Genomic DNA, 24,552 nt, shown 5'->3' with positions numbered 1-24,552 from the left:
CCAGGTGCCTCCCCAGGGTGCCTCCAATCTTCCCCCAGCCCCCCTTTGCCCTCCTGGCACCAGTCACTACTTTGTTATCAGTGAACTCATCCCAGCTCAGCAAACAGCCTGAGTCAGTTCCAGGAAGGGGAACATGGTGACACCCAATTGTGTTGCAGGTGGGGCATATTTCTGAGCTCAGAAAAGTGAAACTAACCCTGTTACACTGTCCAGAGGCAGCCATGGCCGCAGAGAATCCCATGGAAAGTCTGCAGGAACAAGCTACTTGTCCCATCTGTCTGGAGTATTTTAAGGACCCAGTGATAATAGACTGTGGGCACAATTTCTGCCGAGCCTGCATCAGGCACTACTGGGAGGGATCCGATACAGCCGCCTCCTGCCTTCAATGCAGAGAAACTGTGCAACAGAGAAACCTCAGGCCCAACAGGCAGCTGGCAAACATGGTAGCAATAGCCAAACGGCTGAGTTTACAGGCAGCAAAGGGAGCAGGAGGAGAGAGGGTGTGTGGGGAACACCAGGAGACTCTGAAACTGTTTTGTGAAAAGGACCAAACCCCCATCTGTGTGGTTTGCCATCTATCCCCGACTCACAGAGCTCACAAGGTGGTTCCCATAGAAGAAGCTGTCCAGGAGTACAAGGTAGGGAATTGCTGTCAAGTTTAATGGGCAATAACTTTGGATTTTAATTACAGGTTAATTTCACTACAAGTTGCCTGTCCCAAGTGTACCTGCATCATGCAGTTCTGGCGGAGTGGCAAGAAAGGCAACAAGAATGAACAACAACAAAAGTCATTAAAGATACCTGACTTGGGCAACTTTTATGAGAGAAGCTGAATCCTTGTCAAACCCAGCTTCCACTGGTGAAATAAGGGAACTTTTTATGAAATAGAAGCTGTTAAATGATCAGTAAGGTCACAAGAGCTGCAGGCCCGTTTATGTGAGAGTGCTGCTTTCAGGCTGGAGAAGGGAAACTTACAAGCTGTGGCTGTTATTACTGATTTGTATCATAGTTTATAATTGTTCTTATTTTTATTTGGATCACAGCAGCCCTTACAGCTCTGAAATGAGATCTGTGCCCTGCACAAAACACACTGAGGGACAATCCCTCCCCTGAGCAGGTTGCAGACAAGAGAACAGGTGTGAAGGGAAACTGAGCTGTAGAGAGGGAAGTGACTTGTCCAAGGTCACACAGCAGGTCAGTGGCAGAGTTGGGAATACAAGCCAGATATCCCAAGACTTAGTCCAGTCCCCAAACCACTAGGCAATGCTGCCACCCTAGCAGCAGCACTGAGCAGTGATGAAGTACAGCCATTAGGAGGGAAAGATGCCTTAATAAAGGTCCCAGGGAAGCCCAGCAGGGAGAGGAGGTTTCTCACTGGGATTCTGAATTCCTGTGTTGTTCCATGAGGGTTTAAACTCAGATGCCAGCCTGCACTAGAGGGGATCACTTGGTTAAATGCTCTGAGGACCCCAAGCACTTTGAGTCCACACACAAAAGGGCTCCAGAGAGTGCAGGCTCATTCCAAATACCACTAGGATTAGGCTGATTGCAGCAGAACTAACCTTTGGGCGGTGCTCACCAGTATCATTCATCTGCTTTATTGTGTACGTGGGCAAGGACCAGCCAAAGTGGTTCTATCAGTCCCACAATGCAGCATTTTCACATCTCTCAGAATCCACTGCTTCTGCGACCTTTACTAGGGAGTGGGATTCTAGGGGTAGCTACCCAGAAGGCATTTCTACTAAACGCATTCAGGACAGCACTAAGGCAAACCCCAACCAATCTTACCAGAAATAAGACTGTCTAATGGGGTTTGGCCTTAATGCTTAGACCAAATCTGTCCAACCAGTGCAATCCCCAGAGCGTCAAGGCTGAAATTCAATTGGGAGTTGGGCAGCTTGGAGAATCCCAGCCCATATTTCGAGCCCTGGCGCTTTCTGGGATTTGTACCACTTTGTTAATCTTCTGAAACCCATGTTAATTGATTCACCACCCCGTGACCCCAGTTTCCTGTTCTGTGCTGTACTAGTTGTGATGTTGCATCCCATAATGGTTTATAGAAATATGCTTATGAATATTAATATGACATACATTGAATATGTTTTATGCGAGATATGCCATGTAACATATCTTTGCAATGATTATGTTCTACTGAATGTATTCATCCTATTCGTATGCATGTATCGTTTTTATATCTGAAGTTATGGGCGTTGGCTCTATGCTTGTATTTAAAGCTGTAGGAAGCACCTAAGGCAAATCTGGTCAACATAGTGTGAAGGGGTTATTCAAGTAATTGGGGGTACTTAGCTAACAATGGACCTTGATAGACGCCAATCCACATCTGAGCTTTCCTGGGAACATTCAAACTAGCATTTGGACAATGGTGTCGGCCTGTAAAGAACTGAGTCATGCATGAATGTGTGTAGTCGTGTTGGCCGAGGTTCGGCTCTCAGCGGGCTGTGGGGTATCCCACCGCCTCGCTCCGGTGCGGTGGCAGTCTGGGACAGCAGACACACAGTTAAGGGCTCAGGCCTGTAAGCAGGGGCTGAGCCAAGAGGTCAGAACCCAGGCCCTTAAGCAAGGGCTGAGGCAAAGTCTATAGCAGCCCAGGCCCTAGGTCAGGGTGGAGCAATAATCAAATAGTTAGTCAGAAACCCAGGCCCTTGGGCAGGGGCTGGCTCGGTTTGTAGCAGGTCCCAGCCTCTCTAGGCCAGGGGAAAAAGGGGGGGGTCTGCCACCCAAGGAGTGGGCGGCAAGGGGGACGTAGGCCCTCCCACTCCACTGCGTCCCAGCCTGGGGCCCTAGCAGTGATGGAAACTCACTGCTGTCAGTGGGGATCCTGGCCGCAACACACTGACATCAGCTCTGGCAGTGCAGCAGCCAGACTGGGGTCGGCTGCCCCCGGGCTACTTCCACACTCCCCCTCGTAGGGTACCTGGGCTGTCCTAGTGTCGTCGGTGCTCTCCACCAGCATCGGCTCCTTTGGGTAGATAGCGCAGGGCAGGCTCGGCTCCTCCTCGGGGGTAGCTGGCACGGGGCAGGCTTGGCCAGTCCTCCTCAGGGTAGCTGGCACGGGGCAGGCTTGGCCAGTCCTCCTCAGAGTAGCTGGCACAGGGCAGGCTTGGCCAGTCCTCCTCAGGATATCGGGCGAGATGTAGGCTCGACAGGCCTGGTAAGTCAGCAGGCCGGTCGCGGCTTGCGGCTGTCTCCCAAGCGGGAGCTTGGCCACGGATGTCTGCTCTCTCCGCCAGCATGGGCTCCACTGAGCTCTGCTGGCGGGCATTTATAGTTCCGGGTTGGGGCCATGACCTCAGAGGGGCGGGCGCCAGACTCAGTGGCTCCGCCCACGTTGGTATTAGGAGAGGTTCAGCTCTTAGAGGGGCTGTGGGGTATCCCACCACCTCACTACAGTGTGATTTGCCCATGTGACTCCAAAACTCCATCTTGTAGCTGTAATTCTACACAGGGGGATAGAGGGGTTTCCACCCACAAGAGAGAGACTATATAAGCCCCTAGGAAACCCTTCCATTTTGTCTTCAGCTGGCTCAAGAGATAGCCTCTCCACCCCAAAGAGATGCCTGAAAGAAACTGGAACAAAGGACAGTAACTACAGGGTTGTGAGTGATTGCTGGACCCAGAGTAGGAGGAAATCCAGTCTGTAAAAGAAGCTTATTGGAACATCTCTGAGGATGAGATTTGCCTGCATTTAGTTTCTTACTGTATTAGGCTTAGACTTGCGTGTTTTATTTTATTTTGCTTGGTAGTTCACTTTGTTCTGTCTTTTACTACTTGGAACCACTTAAATCCTACTTTTTATGTTTAATAAAATCACTTTTTACTTATTAATTAACCCAAAGTAAGTAATTAATTCCTTGGGGAGCAAACAGCTGAGCATAGCTCTCTATCAGTGTTATAGAGGGCAAACAATTTATGAGTTTACCCTGTATAAGCTTTATACAGAGTAAAAAGGATTTATTTGGGGTTTTGATCCCATTGGGAACTAGATGTTAGAGGGCTTATTCCTTCACCCTCTCACTTCCCAGATCTTTCTCGCATGAACAGAGAGCAACAATACTCGAAGTCCGAAGGTGAAAACAATTGAATGTTTATTGGGGTGAACTTCCAGCAAGCTTAAATCCAAGTTCCTTTTTTCTTATTTTTGAATCCCAATTTACTTCCTGTTTGCCCCTAATTTATATAGTAATATTCTTAGCTATACCTTAACCAATTATTCTACTGAAATTTACCTAACCAATCCTAACATATTGTAACATAATTCTTTAACCAATTATATCCTACCACCTTAATTAGTTTACACCCAGCAAAATGAATTATACAGCAGACAGAAACAATCACAGAACCAGACAGAGACCATGTAAAGAAACAATAGCAAAATGGGAACTATAATAACAAAACAATACAGAAGTGAGGATTTCACAACTACCTCTATAAGGACATAAGGGTATCCCAACTATGTCTAGTGATAAGTGAGTTCTTACCAAAGAGAACTATCGAACTAAAATTCCTTTTACATCTTCTAGGCTCTTCCCTTTCTCTGGAGGTGATAGATCAGATAACCTTTCTAACAGGCCCAGATTACCTTATTTCTATATGACTAGTTTGGAATGTGAGGATGTGACCATACACTTCCCACCTTAGGGCTGCTCCCACTGCTTAGCCAAAGGCCTTAGCTTAAGAACAGGGTCTCAGACTGTCACAGTGAGAGAAGGCCTTACACAGATTCTTTCTTTTATACCTCTATAACTAGCTAAATGATAAACATAGACCTACATTCTTAAAGTACAGGCCTTTACAGACAGGCCTGAATATCTATATCCTAACACTGGGTATCTAAGGCCTGATCTACACTACGAGTTTAGGTCAAATTTAGCAGCGTTAAATCAAATTAAGCCTGGACACGTCCACATGACAAAGCCCTTTTTTTCGACGTAAAGGGCCCTTTAAACTGGTTTCTTTACTCCACCTCCAATGGGATTAGCGCTGAAATCGACCTTTGTGGGTCAGATTTGGGGTAGTGTGGATGGAATTCGACGTCATTGGCCTCCGGGAGCTATCCAACAGTGCTTCATTGTGACCGCTCTGGACGGCACTCTCAACTCAGATGCACTGACCAGGTAGACAGGAAAAGCCCCGCGAATGTTTGAATTTCATTTCCTGTTTGCCCAGCGTGGAGAGCACAGGTAACCACGCAGAGCTCATCAGCACAGGTAACCACGATGGAGTCCCAGGATCGCAAAAGAGCTCCATCATGGACCGAACGGGAGGTACAGGATCTGCTCGCCATATGGGGAGATGAATCAGTGCTAGCTGAACTCTGTAGTAGTAAATGAAATGGCCAAATATTAGAAAAAGTCTCAAAGGCCATGAAGGACAGAGGCCATAACAGAGACGCATAGAAGTGCTGCGTGAAAATTAAGGAGCTAAGGCAAGCCTACCACAAAGCCAGAGAGGCAAACGGAAGGTCCGGGGCACAGCCGCAAACATGCCGCTTCTACACGGAGCTGCATGCCATGCTAGGGCGTGCAGCCACCACTACCCCAACCGTGTGCTTTGACTCCATCAATGGAGAATCATGCAACAGGGAAGCGGGTTTGGGGTACGAGGAAGATGATGATGAAGACAATGAAGATAGCTCACAGCAAGGAAGCGGAGACACTGGTTTCCCCAACAGCCAGGATATGTTTATCACCCTGGACCTGGAACCAGTAATCCCCGAATTCACCCAAGGCGTGCTCCCAGACCCTGAGGGCACACAAGGGACCTCTGGTGAGTGTACCTTTGTAAATATTACACATGGTTTAAAAGCAAGCGTGTTTAATGATTAATGATTAATTTGCCCTGGCAATCGCGGCCAGTGCAGCTACTGGAAAAGTCTGTTAACGTGTATGGGGATGGAGCGGAATTCCTCGAGGGACATCTCCAGAAAGCTCTCCTTCATGTACTCCCAAAGCCTTTGCAAAAGGTTTCTGGGGAGGGCTGCCTTATCCCGTCTGCCATGGTAGGACACTTTACCATGCCAGGCCAGTAGCACGTAGTCTGGAATCATTGCATAACAAAGCATGGCAGCGTATGGTCCTGGTGTTTGCTGCCATGCAGACAAAATCCATTCCTTATCTCTCTTTGTTATCCTCAGGAGAGTGATATCATTCATGGTCACCTGGTTGAAATGGGTGATTTTATTAAGGGGACATTCAGAGGTGCCCGTTCCTGCTCGGCTGAACAGAAATGTTCCCCGCTGTTAGCCACACAGTGGGGGGGGAGGGGTGAAGTGATCATCCCAGAGAATTGGGTGTGGGGGAGGGAGGGGGGTTAGTTGGGTTTGTGCTGCATGTTAACCCGGAAACCACAGCCTCTCCTTTTACATTGCAAACCCATTTTAAATGGCCAACCCAATGGGTGCTTGGTATGGGAAATGAGGGCGCTGCTGTTTGAAACCATTCCCACATGTTAGGAAGGTTAAAAAAGCCAAAAGACTGTGGATTGCCATGGCTGCTTGCAAGCCAAATTCTGTTGCCTTGCACTGCATGACTGATCTCTCACACTAAACAGGCAGGCCCTCAATATAAGAGGAAAAATGCGACCTTGTAACGAAAGCACATGTGCTGTGTAATGTGAACAGCAAAATTTAACGTGAAAGAGTGTACCCATTGTTCTCTAAAATGTGTCTTTTTTAACCACCTCTCCCTTCTCCTCCACCAGCTGCAAATGTTTCTCCTTCGCAGAGGCTAGTGAAGATTAGAAGGAGAAAACGATGGACTCAGGATGATACGTTCTCAGAGCTCGAGATGTCCTCCCACGCTGACAAAGCACAGTAGAATGTCAGAGTGCAGAAAAGCACAATATGAACGAGAGGAGAAGTGGCGGGCTGAATCACGGGCTGAAGAGAGCAAGTGGCAGGCTGAAGAGGATAGGTGGCGTCAGCTTGCTGACAGAAGGCAAGAGTCGATGGTCCAGTTGCTGGAGCATCAAACTGATATGCTCCAGCGTATGGTTGAGCTGCAGGAAAGGCAGCAGGAGCAGAGACTGCCGCTACAGCCCCTGTGTAACCAACAGCCCTCCTCCCCAAGTTCCATAGCTTCCTCACCCAGACGCCCAAGAACGCGGTGGGGGGGCCTCTGGCCACCCAGCCACTCCACCCCAGATGATTGCCCAAGCATCAGAAGGTTGGCTTTCAATAAGTGTTAAAGTTTTAAAGTTTTAAACTGCAGTGTGTCCTTTTCCTTCCCACCTCCCCCACCCCTCCCAGGCTACCTTGGCAGTTATCCCCCTAGTTGTGTGATGAATTAATAAAGAATGCATGAATGTGAAGTAACAATGACTTTATTGCCTCTGCAAGTGGTGCTCAAATGGGGGAGGGGAGGGTGGTTAGTTTACAGGGAAGTAGAGTGAACCAGGGTGGGGGGGAGGGTTCATCAAGGAGAAACAAACAGAAGTTTCACACCGTAGCCTGGCCAGTCACAAAACTCATTTTCAAAGCTTCTCTGATGCGCACCGCGCCCTGCTGTGCTCCTCTAACCGCCCTGGTGTCTGGCTGCGCGTAATCAGCGGCCAGGCGATTTGCCTCAACCTCACACCCCACCATAAATGTCTCCCCCTTACTCTCACAGATATTGTGGAGCGCACAGCAAGCAGCAATAACAATTGGAATATTGGCTTCGCTGAGGTCTATCCGAGTCAGTAAACTGCACCAGCGTGCTTTTAAACGTCCAAATGCACATTCTACCACCATTCGGCACTTGCTCAGCCTATAGTTGAACAGGTCCTGACTACTGTCCAGGCTGCCTGTGTACGGCTTCATGAGCCATGGCATTAAGGGGTAGGCTGGGTCCCCAAGGATAACGATAGGCATTTCAACATCCCCAACTGTTATTTTCTGGTCTGGGAAGAAAGTCCCTTCCTCCAGCTTTTGAAACAGACGAGAGTTCTTGAAGACGCAAGCATCATGTACCTTTCCCAGCCATCCCACGTTGATGTTGCTGAAACGTTCCATCTATCACCCCACCATAGTTTGGGAATCCCATTGCAGCAAAGCCATCCACTATGACCTGCACGTTTCCCAGAGTCACTACCCTTGATATCAGCAGCTCTTTGATTGCGTTGGCTACTTGGATCACAGCAGCCCCTACAATAGATTTGCCCACTGCAAATTGATTCTCGACTGACCCTTAGCTGTCTGGCGTTGCAAGCTTCCACCTGGCTATTGCCACTCGCTTCTCAACTGTGAGGGCTGCTCTCATCCTGGTATTCTGGCGCTTCAGGGCAGGGGAAAGCAAGTCACACAGTTCCATGAAAGTGCCCTTACGCATGCGAAAGTTTCGTAGCCACTGGGAATCGTCCCACACCTGCAACACGATGCGGTCCCACCAGTCTGTGCTTGTTTCCCGGGCCCAGAATCGGCGTTCCACGCCATGAACCGCCCCAGTTCCACCATGATTTGCACATTGCTGGGGCCTGTACTTTGTGAGAGGTCTATGTCCATGTCAATTTCCTCATCACTATCATCGCCACGCTGCAATCGCTGCAATCGCCTCCTCACCTGGTTTTGCTTTGGCATGTTCTGGCTCTGCATATACTCCAGGACAATGTGTGTGGTGTTCATAGCGCTCATAATTGCCGCGGTGATCTGAGTGGGCTCCATGATCCCAGTGCTATGGCATCTGGGCTGAAAAAAGGCATGAAACTATTGTCTGACGGAGGGAAGGAGGGAGGGGCGAGTGATGACATGGCTTACAGGGAATTAAAATCAACAAAGGTGGCTGTGCATCAGGGAGAAACACAAACAACTGTCACACAGAATGGTCCCCCCAAAGACTGAACTCAAAACCCTGGGTTTAGCAGGCCATTGATTTCACAGAGGGAGGGGGAAGCAAATGAATACAGAACAAATCTGGTCCATCTATTTTTTACATCTTAAGCTTGCAGCAGACGGTGCAGCATGACTGATAGCCATCGGCATCGTCTGGGTGCTTGGCAGAAAATGCTGTATTACGACTGCTAGCCATCATCGTCAAGACTGCTCAATAGGACTACCAGCAGGACTGAGTCTCCAGGAGACAAAACATGTCTGCCCACATGCCTCTGACCGAACTCACTGAGGAGTACGACGATGATGGATACCATTCGTAATGCACCATCCACTGCCAAAAGGCAAGGAGCTGCTGCTGTATAGCAATGCAGCCCCACATCTGCTAGCACCCAGATCGCTGATGACGGCTACCAGTCATACTGCACCGTCTACAGCCAAGAGGCAATTAGCTGCTGCTGTGTAGCAATGCAGTACCACGTGTGCCGGCACCCAGATGACATATGGTGATGGTGAGCTGAGCTGAGCGGGGTCCATGCTTGCCATGGTATGTTGTCTGCACAGGTAACCCAGGTAAAAAGGCGCGAATTGATTGTCTGCCGTTGCTCTGACGGAGGGGGAGGGGCCTGATGATATGTACCCAGAACCCCCCGCGACACTGTTTTTGCATCATCAGGCATTGGGATCTCAACCCAGAATTCCAATGGGCGGTGGAGATTGCGGGAACTGTGGGATAGCTACCCACAGTGCAACGCTCCGGAAGTTGACGCTAGCCTTGGTACTGTGGACTCGGTCTGCCGACTTAATGCACTTAGAGCATTTTATGTGGGGGGACACACAATCGACTGTATAAAACAGATTTCTATAAAACCGGCTTCTATAAATTTGACCTAATTTCGTAGTGTAGACATACCCTGAGTGTTGGAGACAGGAGCACTTCTTAAGCTGTTTTCAGTTAAGCCCGAAGCTTTTGGGGAACGTGGTTCAGACCTAGGTCTGTGTTTGTAGCAGGCTAGCGTGTCTGGCACAACCAGGCAAGGCACTGAAGTCCCAAGCTGCCAGGGAAAACGGGCTTAAACGTAGTCCCAGCACATCAGGTGGCAGTTCCCAAAGGGGTTTCTGTGACCGAACCCATCACACTAGTAATTAATTAATAAATACCAGTCAAGCTTGGATAATGGAGGTCTCTCTCTAATTACTAAAAAGACTGAATCTGAACTGGTAATAAGCCTGAATATGACACACTGCCAGTCTTCATTGTTAGGTTTCATTTCTTTGGTGTCCCTAATGTCATCAAGTGATTAGGACCAACATTCACCTTGGGTTTGGGTGGAAAAACATCCCTTCCACACCCCTCTCAGCCCTCAAAATAAAACCTCCCAAATCATCTCTGTTTCTACAGGGAAAAATCCGGGCCCATTTGAAGACTCTGAGGGAAGAGAGAGAAAAGCTGCTGGGATTAAAAGAGACTGGAGAGAAGAAAAGCTGGAAGAATTTGGTAGGTACCTGTTTTCACTAACTGGCAGGGACTGGCAGTGGGAGGTCTCTTTGGAAGAAGACTTCTGTGTGGCCTTGGAGAATGTGGGTTTGTGTGTGTTTCTCCGTGATCCTAGATTTTCTATGTTAGGTTCATGTGCAGAATCTAAGCTTTCATCTCAGTGAATGAGTCAATTTCTAGCCCTTGTAACTTTCCCTGTGTCTGCAGCATTTCTTGCGTTGGTGAATTCTTTGATTCCTTTTTTCCCTTGGAACCTCTGTCAGTGTAATGCTGAATCCTGCTTTCTGCTGCTCTGGGTCTCCATGCTCAGAGGCCATTGATAACACAATGTCCTACCCACATCAGATATGGAAACATCCCTTTTCAGACACACTGTTGAGAAATGAAAAAGATGAGAGAGAATCCTCTCCCAAGTGACCACAGGGGAGAGTCAAGTGTCAGAAATGTTAGGGTTTGCAAAGAAATTCTCCCCTCTGCACACTCAACACTTGATGGAAGGACCCCAGCCTGCTGCCATGTCCCTGACCAGCCATTTCCCTGTTGCTTTACAGAAACACATCGAAAAGGAGAGGCAGAAAATTGTGTCTGAATTTCAGCAACTGCGGCAGTTCCTGGAGGAACAAGAGCGACTCCTGCTGGCCCAGCTGGAAAAGCTGGAAGAGGTGATTGTGAAGATAGAGAAGGAAAATATCACCAAACTCTCTGAGGAGATTTCCTGTCTCAGCAAGTTGATCAGCGAGCTGGAAGGGAAGTATAAGAAGCCAGCGAGTGAATTCCTGCAGGTGAGACTGAGTTAGAAATACTGCAAATCCCACTACAGGGACAGGACTGCTCCTAAAACATGGGCACGGGATCCAACAGTCAGAGATCACAGTGTAACTCAGTGTGTGCATTCCTGAAATGTGAATGACCATTGGTCATTGCAGAGTCACAGACACAGAGATATTAAAAGAGACAATAGCCCCATTACTTCAGTGAATATATGGCAATGTGGTCAGGGCAGGGTCTCTCTTACCCGTATTTCAAAATCACTTTCTTGGAAAATTAAGTATGTGTAAGGTGACACTGAAATTCTTTCCCTCTCCCTCTCCTCTAGGATGTCAGAAGCACCTTGAGCAGGTACGTGTTTCTCTCTCATTCCCCTTCACACTTCTCAATGCTGGGAAAGAGCTTGGTGTGATGTTAGCACCACATCTCCCCAGGGCTCTACAGCAAAATGTGTGGGGAAGGTCATATTCTGAATACAAATCTCTCTGATCAACTTCATCATGAGGTTATCACCCTTTTATAAAAGACTCTGGAATTCTCCATTCGGTGGAAAAACTGACCTCCAGTATTTCCAAGAGATGTCACATCCATGGGGGACTGGCTTCCTTGGGATTGTGGGGATGGAATATGGGCCTGTCACTGCTGGGGCCCTGGTTACCATTCAGCCCAGGGCAGCAGTGGTCAAGAGTCTTTCCGACCTGAGGACAGTTTGGAGACCTGTGTGGAATGAGCTGGGGAGTGGGGAGTTGGTGTCTCAGTCTAGTTCCTAGTTGACAGATTTCTACAACACTTAACAAGGAAACCTCCTGTCCCTCAGAGCATGGAGGCCAAGGAGTGAACTTGCTATAGAGACTCACATCCCCTTTGATCCCCAGAGCTGGTCCTTTGAGGGGAAGGTTGCATGGCTATGGCTTGCATTGCACCTGCACTAAGGCTGGGAGAAGTCGAGGAATTCTAACTCTAGGCCCTTGAGAACAGCGACTCACTACTAGCAACAACTTATAATGCGTCACTAAATGAAATAGAACCATGTGAAATTATTTCTCTCCAGGTGTGAGAAGGGGAAGTTCCAGCAGTCAGTGAAGATTTCTCCTGAGCTGGAAAAGGGGCTCCATGTTTTCTCCCAGAAAACTGTTGCTCTAATGGAGACTCTGAGGGAGTTCAAAGGTACCTAGAAGGAATCTGGGGGCGTGCGGGGAATTGGGATAAGCCTCTGAGATTGAGGGATGAGAATGGTTCTGGCCAATTGGTTCATAATTAGATGATACTTCTATTTAATTGTTGGGTGAGAATATCACACACTTGGGGTCCAAGTCACTCAGGTGGATTAATTCAAACCTTTATTTTACCAAAAGCCTGTCTTGCCATTACAATTATTATTAGAGTAAATAATGACAGACATACTGAAAGAACTATTGCCCAGTTACTTTCTCCTGGGGCCAGAGCCACTGTCCATTGGACAGTTTGTGGCAGTTGCCCTGAGCCCCACGCTTTGGGGGGGCCTGCACGTCAGGGGGATGCGGGTCCTGGAAGGTGAGGGGCCAGTGGCCTCGCTCCCCATTTCAGGAGGACGCGGGGCCTGGGTGGCACAGGGGCCAGCGGCAGCGCGACCAGCCCCACTTCACTCCATCTCGCTTGCTCCCCACATTGCTCAGGAGAGAAGGGGGGTGGGGCTTGGGGGAAGGGGTGGAATGGGGGTGGAGTGAAGACGGAATGGGGTGGGAAAAGGGGGGCAGGGACAGGGCCTGGGGTGGAGGGTAGGTTGTCCCAGGCCCCACAGCCCCCTAAGGACAGCCCTAGCTGGGGCATAGGTGGGTCACAGAGGATTTCTCCTATGATGCTCTGACTACCTCTTACAATGTCTGACATATTATACACATCCATATTATATATTTATTAGTTCTTCTTTGAGTGATTGCTCTCAACCCCCCAGGAAGGGGTCAACGGAACGTTCCTCTCCGGTCCTGCACTCAGAAGGGGGCCAGGCACCGCACTTCCATCCTCATCCTCCCCGGATGAGGCCATTATGGCGCCCCCTATTCCTGTTCCCCAAGAGGACACACAGGCCCACCAAGAACTCCTGAAAAGTCTGGCCTCAAGCCTCAACTTACAGGCTGAGGAGGTGGAGGAGCCATCGAACTCCCTCTTTGATGTCCTCTCAGCCACAGCATCGGCTAGGGTGTCCCTCCCGCTCCATGAGGGGATGGCGAAAATCTCCACTGTCCTATGGCAGACCTCAGCTTCCTTGCCCCCCATCTCTAAGAGGGCAGAGTGGAAGTATTTTGTGCCCGTCAAGGGGCATAAATATCTGTATACTCACCCCGCCCCCAACTCCCTGGTGGTCGAGGTGGTCAACCACAAGGAGTGCCAAGGCCAGCCCATGCCCACCCCAAAGAATAAGGACTCAAGGAGACTGGACTTGCTTGGCAGAAAGCTTTATTCCTCTTCAAGCTTTCAGCTGAGGGTGGCAAACCACCAAGCCCTGCTGGGCAGATATGATTTTAACTTGGTGTGGTCAATACCTAAGTTTACGGACTCCCTCCAGGAACATGATAGGAAGGAGTATAAGGTCCTGGTGGAGGAGGGCACCGCTGCTGCCAGAGCAGCCCTTCAGGCAGCTTCAGATGTGGCAGACATGGCAACAAGAACCATGGCTTCTGTGGTGTCCATGTGGAGGGTGTCCTGGCTCCTCTTGTCCGGGCTGTCCAATGAGGCACAGACCTCCCCTTCGATGGCAAGGCCCTATTCGCAGAGCAAACGGATGTAAAATTACATGGTCTGAAGGACTCTCGCATGACCTTAAAGACTCTTGGCCTCTATGTCCCGGCCCCAGCCAGACCAAGTTTAAGCCTCAGCAGCCCCCAGCCAAGCCACCCACTCCCGACATGAACCTTCTTACAGGAAATCTAGAACCTATAACAAGCATTCACAGCGGCAGTCTCAGTCCGCCCCCCAGCCTGGCCCGTTTAAGGGCAAGCAGGTGGGTAAGTGCACGTTTTGATGGGACGCCCGGGGACGACTTACCAGTCTGCACCAGGGATCCACCCATCCTACCCTTCTCCAGCCGTCTCTACACATTTCTCCCAGAGTGGTCACTGCGTTATGCAGACAAAACTACACCGGATTGTTTCAGGGGACAAGATAAGATGCCACATTTATTATGATAACACGATTTGATTTATGACCAATAACTAATATCTAATACCTATGTATACACACACACATCAAATGTTCTGCAGCTGCTAGATAGTTACCAGTCCTGAATGTAGCTTGAGTTCGTGGCTTGGGTTCGTAGCTTGTGGCGGCTAACTGGCCAAGAAAGCCGGGCACAAGGAAGGACTGGGTCTCTGTTGGGCATGCACTGATGCCCTTCCATGTTGGCAGCAGAACTTTACCCTCCAAAGTCTTCCATCGCACCCATCCTTTTTGTAGGCTTTAGTTTGAATCCAGAGTCTATAGGTCTTGCTCTGTCACACTGCTTCTGGGGTTGGTGTGATTGATCACCCGTCAATTGCAGACATGACTTTCAGCCTGGGACCTGGCTTCGATGTTCCTTCAATTGTACCTTTGTTCTTTTCTTTTTAGGGTGGACTCTTCTTGCTTTGTTAGGGCTGTTGTCTGCATCTTCAGCCCTTGGTGTTTAAACTTGATTTCATCAGGACGGACTGGTGCTGGAGGTTGATTTCATCACCGATACATACCTCATTCACACATCTAAACTAAACTAATAAGATTACAGCAGGGTTTGCAAAAATGAAGGTTGCAGCAAGCTTTTACAAAATGGAGTAGGCGTTGTAAAATGGAGTTTGAGTTACAATATGGCAAACAGTGAACAGAAGTAGACAAGTGTAATGAATGGCAAACAATGAACAGAAATTACAATACTGAAACAGAGCAAGTCAGTGATTTAAGCAGGAATTGGATTGACAGTGAAATTTACTAGGGCAACTGGCTAAACGCTGTGGCTCTTAACTAGCATCTTAATTGTCAATTAGCCAGTTATTGGGGTAACCGGTTTTATGAGTGAATGTTATTTCATTCATAAAACTTTACTTATGAAGTTACATTAATAAAGTGAACAACTAAAAACAATTTCATTCATCCATTCTACAACTGCTGACCTCAGACCACTGGTTCCTCAGGACCATCTCCCAGGGCTATACCCTCCAATTTCTTTCTACTCCACCTACCCACCCTCCCTCCCCATCCCTCTTCAGGGACCCCTCTCACGAGAGTCTGTTCGAGCAAGAGGTGAGACAGCTCCTTCACCTAGGAGCGATGGAGGTGGTGCCTGCAGAGTTCAGGAACAAAGGTTACTACTCCCGCTATTTCCTTATCCCAAAGGCCAAAGGGGGCCTCAGGCCCATCCTGGATCTGTGAGGACTAAACCAGTACATGGTAAAACTCAAGTTCTGCATGATCTCCCGGGCCTCCATCATTCCCTCCTTGGATCCCGGAGACTGGTATGCTGCCCTTGATCTCAAGATGCGTACTTTCACATTTACATATTTGAGGGCCACAGATGTTTCCTCTGCTTCACAGTAGGACAGGAACACTACCAGTTCACCATTCTCCCATTTGGCCTCTTGACGGCACCCAGAGTCTTCACAAAGTGCATGTCTGTGGTGGCAGCCTACCTCAGACATCGGGGGGTCCAGATCTTCCCTATCTCAATGACTGGTTGGTCAAAGGCAGCTCTAGGTCGCAGGTACAGGATCATATAACACTCTTGCTGTCCATGTGCACCGCACTGGGACTGTTGGTAAACAACATCAAATCTACGTTGGTATCGGTACAACAAATAGAGTTCATTGGCGCAATTCTCGATTCGACATCAGCCAGAGCTTCCCTCCTGCTGGACAGGTTTGGAACCTTGAGGGATCTCACCAGGGCAATCTCGAGGTATCCCGTGACAATGGCCAGGGTGTGCTCCAGCTCCTGGGCCACATGGCAGCATGCATATTCATGGCACACCACACCAGACTCAGAATGCGGCACCTTCAGCTCTGGTTGGCCTCAACGTTTTCCCAGTCCAGAAACAGGTTGGACAAAGTCTTCACCGTGCCCAAGACCGTACTCACCTCCCTCCTTTGTTGGACCACGCTGGAGAACATGCATCAAGGGGTCCCATTCAGGAGCCACTCTCCCACCATAGAACTGGTGTCCGATGTGTCAGACTTGGAGTGGGGAACCCATGTTAGAGACCTCCAAACCCAAGGCTTCTGGTCTGTGCAGGAACTGGGCCTGCACATAAATGTCAAAGAACTCCGAGCAGTCCATCTGGTCTGCATGGCTTTTCACTCGTGCCTTGCAAGCAGGGTAGTCAGCGTTCTCACGGGCAACACGGCCTCAATGTTCTACATCAACGGGCAAGGCGGATCCCGCTCTACAGCCCTCTTCCAGGAAGTCCTCCTGCTGTGGGATTTCTGCATCACCCATAATATCAACTTGGAAATCCACCACTTACCTGGCATCCGGAATTCTCGAGCAGATCACCTGAACTGGGACTTCTCCTCCCAGCACGAGTGGTCGCTGCACCCAGAGGTGGTGCACATGATCTTCCAAAGGTGGGGCACTCCCCAAGTGGATCTCTTCATGACCAGATAACCTCAGGTGCCCCCAGTTTTGCTCCAGGAGGGGCCTGGGCAAGGGTGTGATCTCCGACACCTTCCTTCTGTCCTTGTCAGGCCAGCTGCTATATGCCTTTCCTCCAATTCCCTTGATCAGCAAGGTCTTGCAAAAAATCAAGAAGGACAAGACTTGCATCCTCATGATTGCCTCAGCATGGCCCAGACAACACTGGTATGGGACTCTGATGGACCTGTCCGTTGCCCCCCCGGGGCCGCTGCCGGGCCACCCAGACCTTCTCTTTCAGGACCAAGGTCACCTCCTCCACCCCAACCTTGCAGCCCTCAACCTCACGACATGGACGCTCAGTGGTTAGACCAAGAGGAAAGGACCTGTTTGGAAGGCATCCAGCCAGTCCTCCGGGAAAGCAGGAGGCCCTCCATATGTCAGGCTTACCTGGCAAAATGGTCAAAGTTCTGTCGATGGGCTGCCGATCACGGCGTCTAACCAGTGGCTGCTCCACTCCAGCTAATACTGGATTACCTCCTTCATCTAAGAGCCAAGAGTCTGGGGCCCTCATTCGTCAAAGTGCACCTGGCAGCCATATTGGCTTTCCACCCGCCTGTGCAAGGCCACACACATAGGTGGCAAGTTATATGGGCTGGTGATGCCTGGGCACCAGGAATGTTCCTGGCCCGGGGCCTGGCTCCAGCAATGTTTGGGGCTGGGTCTCTCCCACAGCCCCGCCTGCCACCCCTGGGTGCTCCCCCCCATCCCCTGGGCTATTTAAAATGGCCCAGGGCCCCTGTCCACCACCAGCAGCACAGTGGGGCTGAGTGGCCTCCTGTCTGCTCGCTCCATGTGGCTTCCGGCCCCTCCCTGTGGCCCTTGGGCAGGGTGGAGCGGGGCTGTCTCCATGCGCTGCTCTGAGCACCACTGTGGCCAATAGGAAGTTGCAGGGATGGAGCCTGGGGGCAGTAGCACACAGAGACCTGCCCACTCTGCCTAGGAGCCCCAGGTAAGCACCGCACTCCCCACCCCGTCCCAGAGCCTGCACCCCTACCCCCTTCCCACACACAAGCTCACACCCTCAAACTCCCTCCCAGAGCCTCTACCCCCAGCCCCAGCCCAGAACCTGCACCTCCCACCTCTGCCCCAGCCCAGAGCCTGCACCCAAACTCCAGCCCAGAACCTGCACCCCTCACCTCTCCTCTTGCTCCCCACCCCCTGCCCCAGCCCAGAGCCTGCACCCTTCACCCCCGCCTCCTGCACCCCCACCCCCTGCCCCAGCCCAGAGCCTGCACCCCTCATCCCCTCCTCCTCTGTTCCCCACCCCCTGCCCCAGCCCAGAACCAACACCCAAACTCCCTCCCAGAGCCTGCACCCCTCCTGCACCCCAATCTCCTGACCCAGCCCAGAGCCTGCACCCCAGACCTCCTCCCCCACCCAAACTCCTTCCCAGAGCTTTTGGCAGGTGGGGGACAGAGTTTGGGAGGGCAGGCTCTGGGCGTTCTGGGCACAACCAAAATTTCTAGAAACCTGCTGCCCCTGGCCACACAGTATTTTTTCCTCACACCATGACCGGTCAATTCCTTAAGGGCTTGGAGTGCCTCTTCCCTTATGTTAGAGCCCTTGTTCCACAGTAGAATCTTAACTTAGTTCTGGCCAAGCTGACAGAGCCTCCATCTGAGCCGTTTGCCACATGTTCCTAGTCCAACCTTTCATGGAAAGTAGCCTTTCTCGTGGCAATCACTTCTGCTAGAAGAGTCTCGGAGCTCCTGGCCTTGACTTCCAAACCCCCGTATATGGTTTTCATAAAGACAAGGTCCAGCTCTGCCCACATCCTTCATTCCTCCCCAAAATGGTCTCAGTCTATTATATGAGCCAGGACATCTTCCTTCCAGTCCTCTGTCCCAAGCCTCACACGTCTAGTGAGGAGCTCCATCTAGTGAGGAGTGCCATCTCCACATGCTAGATGTGAGACGGGCCCTGGCTTTTTACCAGGAACAGACAAAACCATTCAGGAATCTACACAGTTGTTTATCACCATGGCTGAACGAATGAAGGGTCAACCGATCTCCACGCAGCGGCTCTCCAGCTGGATCACTTTGTGTACCCATACATGTTACAACCTCGCGGGAGTCCCTCCGCCACCAATTGTGAGAGCACACTCGACAAGGGCACAGGCCTCATCGGCCGCCTTTCTAGCTCACGTCCCTACTCAGGATGTTGGTAGAGCTGCAACATGGTCATTGGTCCACAAGTTCATCTCGCATAATGCAATCATCTCCCAGACCAGGGAGGATGCCGTGTTTGGCAGGGCAGTGCTCCATCCCGAGTGTCTGTGAACTCCGACCCACCTCCCAACAGGTATCGCTTGGGAATCACCTACTGTGGAATGTACATGAGCAATCACTCGAAGAAGAAAAGACAGTTACCTTTTCCATAACTGGTGTTCTTCAGATGTGTTGCTCATGTCCATTCCACATCCCGGCCTCCTTCCCCACTGTCGAAGTTTTCCGGCAAGAAGGAACAAAGGGTGAGGGGAGCGAACAGCAACCCTTATACCGCGCCAGGCAGGTGCCACTCCAGGAGTCACTAGGGGCACTCCCCTATGGGTACTCCTTGGGAGAAAACTTCTGGCACCAGTGCACGTGGAGAGCACACACACCTACTGTGGAATGGACATGAGCAACACATCTTGAAGAACACCAGTTATGGAAAAGGTAACTGTATTTTCTTTTCCAATCACCTTTGAGTGTTATGAATATTAAGTACCTTTATAATTCATACACTACACATGCATGAGCTTTTTAAAGGCAGGGCTTTTGCTGTCAAAGCTATTTTCATGTCTCTATTCTCTTCTCTGCATAGGTGTTGTGGACTTTGCTAACTTCTCCTTGGCAGTACATGTAGGGTGTCTGTTGTCTTTAAGCACATTGTGTGGTCAAAACATCTCTTTGTCCCACATAGCAACTTATGAACACATCACTTAATAACAAGGTCACTTAAGGCAACATTTCCCTTATGTCAAGCAAACTACTCACCAGAGTCCAGGCCAAAGCTAAGTTAGTCAATATAAATGCTCAATCTTGGTCTGTCCAAAAGCTGGACCCTTCACTGCGCTTGGGTTCCATACGGCAGCTAGTCTGGCCCAAATGGGCTGTAAGGAAGGAAGGAGCAAGCTCCTCCCCCATGGTGAGGGATCCCTCCAGCACAGGAGCCTCTTGTGCCTCCTCCCCAGGAGTTGCAGGCACAAGGCATGTTCCTGAGAGGACTGGGAATGGGGTGGGGGTGGTGAGCATGGAGTGGAAGAGGGAGGGGGTGGATGAGGGATAAAGGGAGGTGGGCAGTGTTAAGCTGGGCCTCTAACACTCTGCACAGTGGCCAAGACACATGGGGGCCATTGTCATAGGGATGTAACTCTGGCTGGCTTCAGAACTTCCTTAGCCTGTGCCAAGGTCTGCACCGGCCCCTGCAGCCACCGTTATTGTCAAAGGGAACCAAGTGGATAAAGTTACTTTTATGCCAAAGTCTTTGTATGAGCTGGGTCTAGGATATGACAAAAGGGAGCAAGTGAATGAGACAAACCAACTGGAGTCTGAAGGGTGGGAGGGGATGATGAGGGGAAAAGTAAATCTCACTTACAAATTGTCTGTCCTGGGATGGTTGTGAGGCTTCATGGATGATCATGTTGGTTGCTGGGAGATGCCTGAATGAGAGAGGAAATAGAAGGTTTCAGACCTTTTAATATTAAATACCTGAATGTGTCTCTGTTTCTCTGTCATAATTAAAACACAGCTCTATGAGTTCAGAGTGGTGATGCTGTTATAATAGGAGAGCCTGAAATCTCACCTCTTATCCTTTCCCTCTCCAGACACTCTGCCATATGAACTGGAGACAAAAAGAGGGGAACCCCTAGGAGCACACAGACTGGGTGAGTTTGCAGGTGGAGATTGTCTTTAAATTATGAGAAAATTCCAGTGAAAACATCTTCATGAGATTGTAGCTAAAGTTACCAATCAAACTGACAGCGGTCATGACACACACAGCCTTAAAAATAACACATTGAACAGTAAGGAGATCCAGGGGCACAGGAACAAGGTGGACCAGGGAGCCATGCCCCCCCCCAACTTTTTAACATGGGCATAGTTTGGTGGCAGGGGGCCAAGTTACTCCCCCCCTCCCAAACCTCAAGCCTTGGGCAGGCATGGAGCATCGCAGGCAGTGGCTGTGCTTCATATTGGGGCAGCTGATCTGGTCTCCCCTGCCCACAGCTCCAGCCTCTTCCCAGTGCTGGCCCCTCTCAGTTGCCCCATCCCTGCTCCTCTCCCCCTGAGACCCTGCCTCCTGGCCAAGCCAAAAACTGGAGCCCGTCTGCCAGCCCGGGAGTTGCACTGGGGAGCCCTGGATCCTCCACCTGCCCTGGGTGGCGCACTCCGGGAAGCGGGGATATGGGCCGGGAGCTGCTCTCTGTACCCCCAGACCTTTGTCCAGGCCAGGTGGAGGGTCAGGGGCTCTCCACAGGGGCCAAGGTTCTCAGCCTGGCCAAGGGGTGGGGCTTCAGCAGGAAGAAGAGAAGTGGGGCAGGGCCATGGAGGGGGTGGGGGCACAGGCAGCAGGACTTCGTGTCCCCCCCGCAACATCTCTCAAGCTTCCAGCGCTCCTGGAGAGATCCCAAACTGAAGTCAAATACTCCTAACAATGAACAGTGCTGCGTTCATGTCCACTCATTCTCACTGAGCCGCACCCGAACAGAGCTCTCTCCCCTGAGGGCTAACACACCCCTCTGCTTTACCCAGACATTCCCCATTGCTCTTCTCCAACATCCTGCCTTTCCTGTGGGCAGGGCTGGACTCTCCCATTGGAGCTGCTCACTGCTTCCTCTGTTGGGGAGATGCTCTCCCTGTGACACTGTCAGCTCCTCCCTTCTCTCTGGGCTGGGGATGGGGCTATCCCACCCAATGCCACCTCCTACTCTCTGGTATTAAGTGGCTCTTCCCCCACACTGCACCTTCCTCTCTGTTCCGTGGCCTGGGAGTGGAGGCTGCATTAGGGGAGAAAGCTTCTCTCTGGGATTTAAAGCTGGAACCTGCCTCTTTTGATCCCTCTCACCAAAAGCTTCTGACACCTTCCTGGCTGTGTCCGTGCTGCTGGGAATGGAGCAGCCCCAGCAGAGGGGGAACGGAGCTGAAGCTTCTGCAAGCAAATGAGATACAGAGTGAGGAGCTGCAGTGACATCTCTGCTCCGCCTCAGGTGCCCAGGACAGAGGCAGCACCCTGGGATCCAGGCCTGTCCCAGCCAGAACTGGGCTGCTGGGGAGTGTGAGAAATGGTCCCAGCCTCCCTCAGGGCCGAGCTCTGCCCCTAACACTCTGATTCTCTCTCCCCAGCAAATGTGACTCTGGATCCTGACACGGCTCATCCCCAACTCATCCTGTCTGAGGATCGGAAAAGTGTGAGATGGGGAGACACACGGCAGCGACTGCCCAACAACCCTGAGAGATTTGACTATTGTTTCTGTGTGCTGGGCTGTGAGGGATTCACCTCAGGGAGACATTGTTGGGAGGTGGAGGTGAGGGGTGGGGAATTCTGGGCTGTGGGGGTGGCAAGAGTCTCTGTGAGGAGGAAAGGATGGATCAGCCTCAGCCCTGAGGGGGGGATCTGGGCTGTGCAGCGGTGCGGGGGTCAGTTGCGGGCTCTCACCTCCCCTGAAACCCCCCTGCCCCTGAGCCGGGTCCCCAGTAGGATCCGGGTTTATCTGGACTGTAACCGGGGGCAGGTGACATTTATCAATGCTGCTGATGAGGCCCCGATCTTCACTTTCCCACCGGGCTCCATCCCTGGGGAGAGAATCCGACGCTGGCTCTGGGTGGGGAGGGGATCCCGGCTCAGGCTGTGCCGCTGAGACACACCAGGGAGGGGGGCATATCCCACTGGGGACCCTGAGATCAGCCTTCCTAGCCTCACACAGCCTTGTCTCTAAGCAGGGCCGGCTCCAGGGTTTTGGCCGCCCCAAGCAGCCAAACAAAAAAACAAAACAAAAAAGCCACGATCGTGATCTGCGGCAGCAATTCAGTGGGAGGTCCTTCGCTCCGAGCAGGAGTGAGGGACCATCCGCTGAATTGCCGCCGAACAGCTGGACGTGCCACCCCTCTCTGAAGTGGCCGCCCCAAGAACCTGCTTGGTAAGCTGGTGCCTGGAGCCAGCCCTGTCTCTATGACCTCTCCCTGTGGACTATCTATCATGCCATCACTGTGACCTTGGAGGTTGCTTCTGGTCTCAACTCTGTGCAGCCTCTGCACTGTCAAATCATAGAGAGCAGGGAGTGAGAGAGGCAGAGAAGCCAATCTTACTGCCCCAGGGATTGTGCAGCATGTTTGCCCTGTCCTCTGTGGTCCAAGAGGACTTTGGGAATCCTGGGTCAGACAGTGTCACTGAGACACGGGGGGAACAGCCCTCTGGGAATGAAACAATGGGCTTCTCTAGCCAAGTCATCCTAGTCCCTATGGCCTGGAGGATTCCAGTCAATCCAACCTTCTGATATCTTAGCTCTATGACCCTTGGAAGCTCCTCCTCCCTTCCTTCCTGCAGCCTCAGGGATAGGAGGGGGTGAAGAACCCCTAGAGCTGCAGGAGGAGCAGAGGGGCCCTGAGGAGCAGATGTGGGGGCTGGGTATGGTCAGAACTGATGGAGGGGCTGGGAGCAGAAGTGATGTGGAGTTGGGGGAGAATTAACAGTTGGGGTGGGGACTGGCAGATGTGGGGGTGGGAGGGACACAGAATTAATTAGTATTTAGAGGGTTGCGTAGAATCTGGAGGATCTGTACCAGCAGGGATCCTGAGAGTGGGAGAGCAAGGGACCGGGGAGTGTGACCTACAAGCCATGAAGGACTGGCTGTTTAGGTGGGAAGGAGTTAGAGGGTGGGGTGATGTCAGCAGGATGAAGATGTGGAGAGTCAAGCACAGGGCGGGTTTAAAGGAGAGAAGAAATGAAAGAATAAAAAAGGAAAAAATAAAGTCCAACCAGTGTAAAGAGAGAAGCCTGGAGAAAGTGGAGGGAAACTCAAATGAAGAGTGACCGCAAACCCATCCTTAGGAGGGAAATGCTCTGGGTGAGCAGCAAGAGATTAAGGGATAAACTGGGAACCTGAGGTGGAATGATCTGTGATAAGGAATAGAGACAGGTTGGGGAGACGCAGAGAAAGAAACAGATGGAAAACGAGTGCTAGAGAAAATGATGTGTAAAACTCGATGAAATTTACTCCTGGGGGAATTGAGCCCAATGCAGATTTTGAACAGAATTTCATGTTCGGTGCAGCATTGGGGCTGCAGAGCTGCTGGCCATCACTGGGGCGCTGGACTCTGCAGAGCCCACTCTCCCTCTTGCAGTGAGCTGAGTGGCCGGGCTGGGATGGAGGCTTTGCACACTGCACTGCAGGGCTTGATCATCCACCAGAGATGGGAGCGAGCCCAGGAGACAAAAGGTGAGGAAGGACAGGGCTTTACCGCGTCCACCAGCAAGACAAAACTGTGCTGAGTGGAGCCTGGGGCTGAGCTCTTGGGGGAGGGTGGGCAGATGTCTGTGCTTGGGGGGCCCCGGCGCTGGGCTCTGGAAGGAGGAGGCAGGTGTCTGGGCCAGGGGGCCCCATGGCTGGGCTCTGGGGACAGGCGGGGGGGAAGGGAGCATGTGTCTGGGCCAGGAGGCCTCACGCAGCCCCCTCCAGCAGCCCTCAACTGGAACTGCATTGTTTTAGGGTTTAACTCTCCACTCCCGGAAGAATCTTTTTCGCTGCCTGCGTTATTGACATACCTGCTGACAAGTATTTTGAAATTAATTACTAAAATAATTGAAACGGGTGTGATTGTATTGTGTTATTTTGACAAATAAAAAA

The 24,552-nt window shown here is 51.0% G+C and overlaps 2 protein-coding genes across 2 annotated transcripts in view; both read left to right on the top strand.

The window, feature by feature from the left end:
• Positions 1–24,552, top strand: part of LOC128847462 (zinc finger protein 345-like) — a 430,467-nt gene that overhangs the window by 86,989 nt on the left and 318,926 nt on the right. The window lies entirely within an intron of this gene.
• LOC128847477 (zinc finger protein RFP-like) lies at positions 195–24,439 on the top strand. The gene is made up of 7 exons (XM_054046927.1): positions 195–638; positions 10,227–10,322; positions 10,874–11,104; positions 11,419–11,441; positions 12,142–12,257; positions 20,536–20,595; positions 22,052–24,439. The coding sequence occupies exons 1-7, from the start codon at positions 222–224 to the stop codon at positions 22,564–22,566; spliced, it is 1,458 nt and encodes a 485-aa protein (XP_053902902.1). The 5' UTR covers positions 195–221; the 3' UTR covers positions 22,567–24,439.

Source organism: Malaclemys terrapin, chromosome 13 (genome assembly GCF_027887155.1).
Source record: "Malaclemys terrapin pileata isolate rMalTer1 chromosome 13, rMalTer1.hap1, whole genome shotgun sequence".
Lineage (NCBI taxonomy): Eukaryota > Metazoa > Chordata > Testudines > Emydidae > Malaclemys > Malaclemys terrapin.
Note: the sequence above shows the minus strand (reverse complement) of the source record. Positions and strands in the feature narration are given on the sequence as shown.

What these genes read in the sequence shown, in the direction of transcription:
- LOC128847477 (XM_054046927.1), top strand. Translation starts at nt 222, where the DNA reads ATGGCCGCAGAGAATCCCATGGAAAGTCTGCAGGAACAAGCTACTTGT. An exon ending in CAGCGAGTGAATTCCTGCAG is followed by an intron (nt 11,105 to 11,418) that starts GTGAGACTGAGT and finishes CCTCTCCTCTAG; the next exon opens with GATGTCAGAAGCACCTTGAG. An exon ending in GACTCTGAGGGAGTTCAAAG is followed by an intron (nt 12,258 to 20,535) that starts GTACCTAGAAGG and finishes TTCCCTCTCCAG; the next exon opens with ACACTCTGCCATATGAACTG.